The 11,688-nt window shown below is 41.2% G+C and overlaps 1 protein-coding gene across 1 annotated transcript; it reads left to right on the forward strand.

The window, feature by feature from the left end:
* The first annotated feature begins 1,126 nt into the window (after positions 1-1,126).
* On the forward strand, positions 1,127-11,688 carry stk24b (serine/threonine kinase 24b (STE20 homolog, yeast)). The gene is made up of 11 exons (XM_032556866.1): positions 1,127-1,906; positions 3,589-3,819; positions 4,360-4,416; positions 6,170-6,278; positions 6,475-6,632; positions 7,140-7,325; positions 7,436-7,584; positions 7,697-7,820; positions 7,902-7,970; positions 9,286-9,422; positions 9,501-11,688. Exons 1-11 carry the CDS (start codon positions 1,865-1,867, stop codon positions 9,535-9,537), a joined length of 1,299 nt encoding a protein of 432 aa, XP_032412757.1. The 5' UTR covers positions 1,127-1,864; the 3' UTR covers positions 9,538-11,688.

An 11,688-nucleotide genomic window follows, 5' to 3' on the forward strand; every position in this document is an offset into this window, starting at 1 on the left:
GAAAATGGTTCAAGTCTCAGATCTGTTGGAGAAGGTTGGGAAATACAATAGGAGACTTCTTCCAGATGCTCTGCAAGGCGAGAGGGACACAAATTCTGAAGCTGCAAGATCCAGTTTAGCAACTGCCTGACCAACTCAGTCAAGGATAGTCCCAAAGCCGTCTACAAAAGGAGGACATGCCTGCCCTGCCTAAGTGACCGGATCCAGAATGCTGGGGAAATAAGGAGACAGTGGTGGTGTTTGAGTGTCATCTGGAAATCTGACACACAGAAATGATCTGGTCCAAAAACCATCTAGAGGTAAAGAAGGGGACGGTAGGTTGTCTCCCATGCAATATGGCTTTCATTACATTGCTCCACTTACTACATGAAAAATTTCATTAAACATTGCTTTGGGTTTGGTTCAAATGGAGTCGGAAAAGGAAGGGATAAAAAGAAACAAAGGAAGAGAACTCATGCAGAAAGTTTAAAGGGAAAGAAAAATAAAAAATAGATAAAGGATAAAGAGAAGACAAGGCAACACCCAGTAAATCTGCTTCTACATGTGCATAAAAAAACAAAAAAAACCAACAGAAAACCGTAAAAAACCCAGCAACAAAATATGCATGTATAAAAATAAAATCACTGAGACATACACAGTAGCAATAGGCAGCACTTGTGTATAAAAGGTCTCTTTGGGTTTTATTTAAAGGTATCAGCTTAAAGGGGTTTGCATGCCACACTTTTCATATTTTCTGTAAAACTATTTATTGTGCACATATGTTCCCCCCAATAATGTATAATTTGTGTTGACGTGTCATAAAATACCAATGAAATACATTGAGATTTGTAGTTGTAACAAGGTAAAATGTGAAAAAGCTCAAGAGATTTGAATATCTTTGCAAAGCTCTGTATGTAAACTCATGATGAAGAAATAGAGGGGCTTTACAAATTTTGGTCAAAATAATAATCCATCCATGACGAATGGTGTCATTAATTTGGAGTCATTTATTTAATCATATTTGCAACTTGTATTTTTATGTGACCAAGTTGCTGGAAGTTTTCTGAAAAGCTATGGGAATATCAGTCTGCGGCTGGCATCAGCACCGTGGCTGTTGAGATGTCAGGATGTTGCTGCTGATGATCCGGATCCGCCCAGCTCGGCGTCACGGCACCGACAAGATGGCCGAGATTACGGGTCGAAAGTGAGGGAGGAAACAAAAACATCTGTGAGCTGCCCCCCCTGTTGAAGACGCCAGGTTTCAAGCGGTGCTGAGGACTGGTCGGGGCGGAGATATAGGCTGGGTGCACCCCGGACTCCGGCTCTTGTTCTTGCCGGATGCAGACACAGTGCGCTCCGCGGCGGCGCGCGCTAGGACCGTTTATCGGGTCTACTGGGAGCTAACCTGCTAACCATGTTTGCTATCTGACAGCATCATTACTGAGACCTTGTGCAATTACAAAGTGACACTTGGGCTCGTTCCAATATAAATAGCGGCTGCGTCTAAATAAGTTATCGGAGATAAGGTTAGTTACAGCAGCTCAACTTTCTAAAGAGACAAATTGGATTTAGCGCTTAGCTAGCAGGTTAGCATGCTAACATTGCGGATTTCTTGTTTGCAGCTTCGCAGCTAGCATCTGCGTTAGCAGACGTCAGTTAGTGGGCTCAGCTGTTTTTGGACTCTTTGGGCTGTTCTATGACTGTAAAGGTGCTTCAGTGAGTGTTGGGAGGACGGTGGTGTCACAGTTTAACAGCCGCGGAAACTGTTCTCTTCAAATCTGGATAGCCAGGAGTCCTACAGGATTAATAGCGTTGAAAGCATCACAGCCGGGGCGATCTAAGCCCCCTCGTTACAGGACGAGGAGCAAACCCAGTCGGCTTCATCATGGCCCATTCTCCCGTTCAGGGTAACCTGCCGGGGATGCAGGTAAGAAGTGTTTTTAATGGGCTTGTTTTACTTTATGCAGGGGAGGGCATTAGAACATACTGTACACCGAGTCCCTGTCGAGGGTTAATAATGCTGTGCACCTAAACAGCTTAGTGAGATGAGGCGTTTAAGGACCTTAGTATGGCTCGGAAATTATCACGAGACACCTCAGGATTTAAAATTCTAAAAATGCCACGCCATGTAATTGAAACCCCGAGAGAGAGAGATGTTGCATTAGGGTTTGCCAAGGACATCAGGGGTTGCCAAGTCCCATCCTGAATATTATTGATGTTCCGCTGATCCAGCACACCTTGATTAAATTATTAGTATGTTCTGCAGAACCTGATGACATGCTGAGGAAGTAATCCAGCCATTTCTAAAACCTGTGTTGGAGTAGGTCATCTAAACCATGTAGGATGCTAGTTTTTCAATACATAAACATTTGAATTCCTCTTTTACTTTAACACAATTCAGAGGAACAAACTGCCTAAAGAAGACAATTAAACCAGAATAAATTATACAACTGAGTCTGTCATTTAATCTCAGTAGGGATGCGGCTGTTCAGTCAAGACTTAATAGGTTTTTTAAAGAAATTGGCGAGCAAACAGCATCAGACAGGTAGAGGGAAAGTTCTTAAGTTTAAAGCAGGATTGAGTTACATATTAAACTCTCAGAGCTGCTGCCTATATCATCTTTAAATAGACTTCAGGACAATATTCGACTTACCTAGACACGACCAATCACCTAAACCAGGTGTTCTCAAATTCAGTCATCTAGCTCTGGTGTCCTGCAACTTTTGCATCTCTGCTTCAACACACCTGAGTCAAATAATGAGGTCATTAGCTGGAAAACTAGACTGCCTACTGAGGAGGTAATTAAGCTGTTTGGTTCAGGTGTGTTGGAACAGGGATGCACGCAAACCCCCGGCTTTAAATCGACAGTGTTGAACATAAATTCCTTTCTTAATGCTTTTTGTGGAAAATGTGTATTTTCTTTTCAGCAGCTTTTGATGTCTTTTCATAAGAGCGAGGGTCTCTCTTTTCAAAAGGCTGCTGCCTTAAAGTGGCTGTAATGAGCATTTCTCTGGCCAAAAGAGGTCATAAAAGGAAGTTGTTTTTTGTCAGCGCCTACTCTAGTGTTTTCCACATAACAGCCTCTGGAGAGTTAAGTCATTTTAGTTCACTTCCTGTGGTACGCAAGTTGTTTTCTCCCCATTTCACTCTATGATATGAATGCCACAGAGAAATGTCCTATAGAACATTGTGGAAAATGTATTTCCTGGTTTGGTTTTTCCGTTGAATGTCGTGTTTCAAGTCCATGATGGCTGTTTTAAAGGTGAAGTTGCAGCCGTTAGCTGATTAGTGATTCTTTACACTGTCATCAACATACTAAAGGTCTACATAGGGATTAAAGGGAGTAAAATGATAAGTCTAGCAGTTGGTTTTAATTTTATTACTTTTATTTTGAACCTGCACGTTATCCAGTCATTACTCTTCCCCTTTTTACCTCTCCCGTGTCTTTCTCTCTCTTTACATAAACCGAGTGTTGCAATGAGTGAAAGAATGCCACCCTGCCAGTGTTTCTGACTTATTCCCAACCTTTCTTTCATTCTGTTTATTATGATTTTTATTTAAATCCACCTTCCCTCTCCCTTTCCCTTGCTTCTTCCCGTCAACAACCAGAATGTCCGAGTGGACCCCGAGGAGCTGTTTACCAAGTTGGAGCGCATCGGAAAGGGTTCCTTTGGCGAGGTATTCAAAGGCATCGACAATCGCACGCAGAAGGTGGTGGCCATTAAGATCATAGACTTGGAGGAAGCGGAAGATGAGATTGAAGACATCCAACAGGAGATCACTGTGCTGAGCCAATGCGACAGTCCGTTTGTTACCAAGTATTACGGCTCTTACCTGAAGGTAGCCACCTAATTACAAATTCACAATATCCTCCAGTAACTTTTCACATTTTGCCACATCGTAACTTTAATGTAGTTTAACTGAGTTATATGTGTTAGCTAAACACAAAATGGAAAGGAAAGAGTATGTGGGCTGTCTTATGAAATCCAAATGTAGTACATTAAAGTTTATGACTGTAATCATTACAAGGTGTGTAAAAAAGTTAAACAAGTGGTTTTACAAAGCACTGGACATATAGCGCATCTTTGTTTTAGCTGGCATAGCATCATCTTAAATGAGCTGATGAAATGAGATTTTCTTCCCTAACCCACTTCTTCCTTGTGAATAATCCCAAATTAAAAAAAGGATTAGCCTCAGATGATTTGAAACACCCACCTGACCACCAGACTCTTAATAGGGTCATCAGAACTTATTCAAGTTTTCGCTGGCTTGTTGGAAGTTTTGTGTTAAGCATCTGAATTTGGGAGTTTGTGCGTTTTCTTCTTACATGCAGCCAAGCAGTAAAGAGCTTCTATTCTTTTTCTATCTCCGTCAATGCAGGACACAAAGCTATGGATCATCATGGAGTATTTGGGTGGGGGCTCTGCCTTAGATTTGGTAAGTAAATTTTCTGTTCACACAAAATGTCTGCTTTGCTTGTCCTTATGCCTTGTTTCTTTTTACTGAACTTCAACAAAACTCGGATGGCAAATTAGTGACAGAGTCTAAAGCTATTTGCAGAGGTTTGCGCTTCAAAGACATTAGGAAGTTGTTACAAATAGGACTCCATGTTATAACCTAAAAAAAAAACACATTAAAAAAGGGTCTAAAGTATTGCTGCTTTAAGTTCCTAGCAAACCTAGATCTCAAATATTGGGTAGTCTATGTAGCTTGGAGGGAAAAAAACTTCAACATTTGTATCTCAATTCTCAATTTCTAGCCAGAATTGAGAGTATTGTGCACCTAGTGTTATGTCTTTGTCGCAGGAGGCTAAGCTAGCTACTGATCTGAATGAAAGTGACTAGCATGCCTAGGCTTGTCATTAGTCAAAGTCAAAGAGGACTTTGAACAGTCCAGTTCTTTTCTCTTTGGGTTGTACCTACACATGTCAATGACTTTGTTCTCAACTTGAATTTCTTTAGATCAGGGCATGGTGTTGCTTATTGGGATTTTATGTTTAGCCTACTTCATATTGTCTGACAGCTTCTACTTAAGTAGTTTCTTAACTATACAGATCTGGTAATCTAATCCTGGTTTGGCTAATGAAATGGAACCAAAAAAAAAAACTAATCACAGCTGAGTTAGGATTTAAAAACTGAAGATTTATCATATTTGTGTTGATATGGATAGTTTGTTTTTTTTCTATTACCGTATTTCCCGCACTATAAGGCGCACCTAAAAACCTTCAATTTTCTCAAAAGCTGACAGTGTGCCTTATAATCCGGTGCGCCTTATATATGGACCAATATTGAGCCACAACAGGTCTCGCAACTACGGTAAGCAGCCGCTGCCGCCGCGGGCTTCCCCCGTAGAAGAAGCGCGCGGTGCACGCTGGGTTTTGTGTAAAGACCCCAAAATGGCTCCTATTAAGAGACATGCTTACGACGCAGAGTTTAAGCTCAAGATGATCAGTCACGCAGTAGAACACGGGAATAGAGCAGCAGCGAGAGAATTTAACATGAACGAATCAATGGTGCGGAAGTGGATATACTGTATATTGTGATTGCACTAATGTTAGATTTACCGTAACAGTATCAGACTGTTTTTTACGTGTTTATTGAATCAAGGAAAAGTTCTCCTCCACTATGTTATACCTTGCTGTTGTTAAAAGATAAACTGTGTCACGAAAATACCACGTCACTGACTTTACCTCAGGGAAAATAATAAAGCAGCTGTTTATTCATTTTGGGAATGAACGGAGTTTTCAGAACACTGGTTTGTAATCTATTAATAAAGTTTGACTGACCTATCTGACTATTTTGTTGACATTCCCTTTAGCGCAGTTCCATCTAATGGATGCATAACGTAACCCCAGCCTCTACTGTAGCGTCTATTCTATGCGCCTTATAATGCGGTGCGCCTTATATATTAAAAAAGTTTTAAAATAGGCCATTCATTGAAGGTGCGCCTTATAATGTGGTGCGCCTTTGTCTTTTTTTTTTACATTGATCATCTGAAACATTTAGTTGTGACAAAAAACACCAAAGCGATGAAATCTGCAAGTGGGCAATAACTTTTTATGCCCACTACTATTAATACATTCCACCAAATCCAAGCTAGCTTAGAATTTTATCTACACATATTGCCACCGTTTAGTGAAATGAGTACTGTTCCCGATGGCCATGTGTCTCTGTTTGTTTTCCTGTCACAGATGGAGCCCGGCGCATTAGATGAGACTCAGATTGCCACAATCCTCAGAGAGATCCTAAAGGGTCTGGAGTACTTGCACTCAGAGAAGAAGATCCACAGAGATATTAAAGGTAGCTGACTAAATGGCTTCAGAGAGTGCACACACGTGAATATCATGTTGCGCATTAATGTTATAGACATCCACTTAAGCCTTCATTCATTATACAGTTTGTGTTTCACCTGAGAATTCCGTTTGATGCCAAATCGATGTAGACGGATAGCTTTGTAGTAGTTTTTCCACCGTTAGACCGCTCCGTTTGTCCACAGCTGCCAATGTGCTGCTGTCCGAGCAAGGAGAGGTGAAGCTGGCCGACTTCGGAGTGGCGGGCCAGCTCACAGACACTCAGATCAAACGGAACACCTTTGTCGGGACGCCCTTTTGGATGGCCCCGGAGGTGATCAAACAGTCTGCGTATGACTCTAAGGTGAGTTCAAACAGAGCAAGCTTTTGACACCTGGAAAGAATTACTCACTACTTTGAGTTGGTTTTAGGACTGCAGCTAACAGTTACTTCAGTAATCAATTATTCTATTGGTTTAAACTTTAAAGGATTAAAAATAAAATTATCTGCAGATTTTTCAACTATCAACTAAAGTTTTAGTTCAGGGTAGCATATTTACAAAGTTTGTTTTTTTAAATCTTTGTACAGTTTTGACGTAATTATTGCTCTGAGTATGTTGTTCTTTCAGCAAATGGGATTTTATTGAGTCTGTAAACTCCATTTAACAATTAATCAATTACAAAATAAGTTGACGATTTCAATTATCGATTAATCGTGAAAAATTTGATTAATTGTTTAGCACTTGTTGGTTTGTGACAATACTAAATAAATCCATTGAAAACAGAAGGCGTCAAGGGGTTTGCATTCTTGTGCAAGAAACTGTATCGTTTCAAAGCATTTCTGTTATTTCTATTTCTCCCGCGCGCTCCAGGCCGACATCTGGTCACTTGGAATCACAGCTATCGAGCTGGCGAAAGGCGAGCCGCCTCACTCAGACCTCCATCCCATGAAGGTGTTATTCCTTATTCCAAAGAACAATCCGCCCACACTCGAGGGCAACTACTGCAAACCTCTCAAGGAGTTTGTCGAAGCCTGCCTCAACAAAGAGCCCAGTTTTGTATGTAGTCTAGCGTAATTCTGCATTATTAACATACATTATTTCTGTATGTTTTGGCTCATTTCTCCGGACTGCATTGCCTCACTTTCTTTTTTTCGCTCTTTCTGCAGAGGCCGACTGCCAAAGAACTGCTGAAGCATAAATTGATCGTCCGCCATGCGAAGAAGACGTCATACTTGACAGAGCTGGTGGACAAGTACAAGAGGTGGAAGGCTGAGCAGTCCAGAACTACAGAGTCCAGTTCAGATGAATCGGACTCGTAAGTGTGTTGCCATTTCAGCAGGAAATAAAGTTCATGGGATCTTTAGTTTGAGAGCTGATCAGACTCTTTGCTTATACTGATAAATCTTTTGAAATGTCGGTCCAATCAGAGAACAGGATGGCCAGGCGTCGGGCGGGAATGACTTTGGCAGTGATGATTGGATCTTCACCATCCGAGAAAAGGACCCCAAGAAACTACAGAACGGAGAGGGTCAGTCAGGGGGGACGGACCAGGTCAGCCAATGTTTTTGTAAAAAGTTGTTTTTATAATGCTCACAATATGAAGCATCACTGGTTTTTAATTTCTTTCCTCAGACAAAAGACATTCCAAGGAGGCCTTATTCACAGAGCCTGACCACGGTCATTTCTCCTGCATTAGCCGAGGTGAGGATCCTGCTCTCAATGCTCTCTGAAAGTCAATTATGTAATTTAATTAAATGTAATGCTTTTTTGTTGTTGTTGTTTTGTAAAATGAGACTATGAAATTAGATTAAAAAGGGTGTGCTTTTGTAGAAAAGCTAAAGCTTTTGCTTTTCTACAAAAGCAAAGGCATTTATTGGCTCGTACTGGTTCTGGTTGAATTACTATTATCCTCTCTGTAACTCCTTATTATTGCTCTGCCTTACTGGCCCATGAGTTTAAGAGAGAGAGCCATGTCTTAGAACTCCCATTTTTAACTACAGCCATCAATTGTGAAAGTGACTTAAAAACCCAAAGGTTTGTGGATACTCTTTGTCAAGACGAAGTCTAAAAGTTACTTCAGATAGACTGCAGGGGTCTCAAACTCCAGTCCTCGAGGGCCGCAGTCCTGCAACTTTTAGATGTGCCTCTGCTGCACCACACCTGAATAGAATAATTAGGTCATTAGCAAGGCTCTGGAGAACTGATCTACACAAGGAGGAGGCAATTAAGCCATTTCATTCTAGTGTTTTGTACCTGTGGCACATCTAAAAACTGCAGGACAGCGGCCCTCGAGGACTGGAGTTTGAGACCCCTGAGATAGAGCAATTAAAGTTGATGAGCCACACCATGAAAATACAGTAAAGAGTTTAAGAAGTTGTGAACAATGGCATTGATTTTCTGTGTTGTTTCAGTTATAATCGGCCTGTAGTTCTGGCAATGACAGTGGAGGAAGTGAACAAAGCCGTTCAATCCATTTTCCGAATATTGACATAACATTCGCAGCCATCTTGTTTGACTCAGCACTTTTTTCTTTGCAGTGGATGGTTGTTTACTGGCAATTTCTGGTAAGATTCATAGCATTGAACTGGTGTATTACATACAAACGTTAGTGATTGGGTAACATTTAAAACCTCAACAGAGTCCACACCTTCAGGAAACAGCCGTTTCTCAACAGCAGAGTCCAGACCCGCTGGATGAAGCAAAGCGTAGAACAATGTCCGGCTGTAGAATATTACATGTCAATGTGACTTTTATGATTCAAGGGGCAGGAAGGACTGTTGGCCCTTGAGCATTTTCACAATATTAAATCTGTCTCCACGTGAGACACTTCTCTAGACATGGGAAAACAACCAGTGGTGATTTTTTGGGGCACTTTAGGAGACTTTAATATCTAGGAGGAAAACGTACAGTTTCTTCCTTGTTATTAGGTCACACGACATGAGTTTAACAGGTAGGGATACTTTTACAAAGCGTTTGAACTAGTTGGGTCACGCTTCCTCTCTGACCCCCACCTCAGCTAAAGGCGCGGCAGGAGCAGGTCAACGGGAATCCACTGGTTCTGGACGAGCTGAGAGCGGCCATCCTGCTGGCTGAAGAGGCCTACCCTGGCATCTCCGATTCCCTCGTGGCTCACATGGTGCAAAGGCTCCAGAGGTAACCGCTCTACTCATGTTCATACAGAATGCAGCTCAATATCTGCGCCATTGTTGACCATTTGTTTTACTTTTACAGCTTCTCCACAAGCAGAAGATCTTCCTCCTCCCCCTAGAGATGGGCTCTCTACCCCTAAACCTGCTCTCCCAGGTCCCCACATCCCATCAACACCCTAGCCAGGTCAGAGGGTTAAACGTTGAGGGTCAAGTCATTCAATACCAGCTGGCTGCATTTGACCTCCATGTGAGGGGCGCTAACTTAGCCTGTTATTTAAAAAAAAAAAGAAAAAAGAAAAAAAAAGACTGAACTCCAAAGTGGAGAACAGAGACACTTTGCAGAGCTTCTTTTATCCATTAACGAGAGAAGATCTTTGGAAGCTACGATGGTGCAGCAGGGGGAAAAAGAAAAACAATACTCAAAAGTGAGAGCGACCAGCTGCAAAAAAAAAACAGCAATAGCCAAGTCTGTCCCTGGGCTTTTGCACATGTGACACTCCTCATGCCTCACACAGAGTCTCTGCATGGATTTTGCTGGATGAGGAGCTGAAAGTCTCCCGTCAGTCCCGCCCCGTTCTCTAAATGCAGGCGTCATATCCCCAGAACCTACGAGAGCATGCTCGATGAACCTGCAGGGATGTTATCCGAGTTTAAAAGCTGTATGTGTGTGTGAGTGGGCGTGCGCAGGTGTGTGTGTGTGTGTTCGGTTTTGTTTGTGAAACTCCCTGTTTAGGCAAACTGCAGCATTCTTAAAGAAACCTCAGGTAAAGTGCTTTAAGTGGACTTTGTCCTCCGAGGCAGGAGGGGGCGCCATGCTGTACATGATTACGAGTTATCATTGCGGAAAATAAATCACTGTGTACAAAATGGTTGACGCGCATTTTGTAGATACTGATTAAAGACAACGTAGGTATTTAAAACATCTCAAAGGTTACTCCGACAGAAAATGCCTTGCCTTTTTCAGCGTTCTAGCATTCGTCGCAGATTTAGTTGGTTTTGTTTTACACACGTGATAATTGTCTTTTTGTTTTCTTTTTTTTTTTCTTTTAAGTGACTGAGTTTCAGTGTTTCATTTCAACATCCTACAGCATCATTAAGTTAACTTTGTGTAGAAGAAGCAGAAAAAAAACCCTACCTGTATTCATGTTTAGGGAACTGAAAGACTTTAGGACTAGAATAAAGGTAGTGGACCGTTACAAGGGAGGAACCACATTAAACTGATATCAGTTGAAGTATTTTCTTTTTCTTTGGTTTAGCAGTATTGAGAAAGTAAAGTGGAAATGAGGAAAAACTGGCAAAGAAAGTAGGCAAGGGCCGGCATTGGATCGTTATAGTTGCCTTTAGTATTTGAACAAAAAACTCCAAACAGAAAAGAAAGTTATTCCTGCAGGACTTTCTAGTTGAAAACAAAATGATGTAATTAAACTAGTTGACCAGCAGTGCAGGAACTCTGTGCTCCGTAGACAACAGACGCTCTAGCACTCTCTCTTAACTTTCACTGAAAGGACTTTTTACACCCTTGAACCAATGTGACGCAAAATTTCAGCGGTTTAGAAACCAGAAGAACTTCCAGTACCGGCCCGTGTCTGACCACAAGAGCTCAACCGCATCATTTATTCTGGCCAAATCAAGCCTAGCTGCACAGTTCAATGCCATCCTAGACCATCTTCATCTCTTGCTATAGAAGTGCCATGTCCTCTCTGATGCTTTCACTAGTAGTATGATTTGCACCTTTGTTGGGTTTTTTTGTTGTTTGTTTTTTCTAATTTTCAGATCCGTTTTGTGCACTTTGAAAGTGTTGAGTATTTAAAGACTCCTGTAAGAGGAAGAAGAAGAAAAAACAGCAAACAAAACCAGTTGCTAATAGCCATGTTTTACTATATATATGTTTACTTAAGAGTTCCAGAATTTACTACTGTGCTATTGCAGCAATAATGTTGAGGAGTCGCATCAAGATGCACTTGTCAAAACAGGGATTGAGAAAAATTAAGAAATATCCGATATTTTTATAACAGCAAAGAGTTAAGTATGGAAATATGGAATGCTTTATGGATATGGGCATCTGCCTCTGGCAAAAGAAAATATATCTATACCTTTCAGAAAAAAAAACATATGCTACAGAAATAACAAAATGTGTACATTTGATTTCCTTTATTATAGCTGATGATTTATAGTACTGTATATAATCTTTGCTTGTGTCATTTGAAAATTCCCAAGTTAAATGTAAGCTTTTAAAGTGACATGAGAAATAAAGATCTAATGCTAACTGA

This window comes from Xiphophorus hellerii, chromosome 24 (assembly GCF_003331165.1).
Source record: "Xiphophorus hellerii strain 12219 chromosome 24, Xiphophorus_hellerii-4.1, whole genome shotgun sequence".
Taxonomy (NCBI): domain Eukaryota; kingdom Metazoa; phylum Chordata; class Actinopteri; order Cyprinodontiformes; family Poeciliidae; genus Xiphophorus; species Xiphophorus hellerii.

What these genes read in the sequence shown, in the direction of transcription:
- stk24b (XM_032556866.1), top strand. Translation starts at nt 1,865, where the DNA reads ATGGCCCATTCTCCCGTTCAGGGTAACCTGCCGGGGATGCAG. An exon ending in GGGGCTCTGCCTTAGATTTG is followed by an intron (nt 4,417 to 6,169) that starts GTAAGTAAATTT and finishes TTCCTGTCACAG; the next exon opens with ATGGAGCCCGGCGCATTAGA. An exon ending in AGTCTGCGTATGACTCTAAG is followed by an intron (nt 6,633 to 7,139) that starts GTGAGTTCAAAC and finishes CGCGCGCTCCAG; the next exon opens with GCCGACATCTGGTCACTTGG.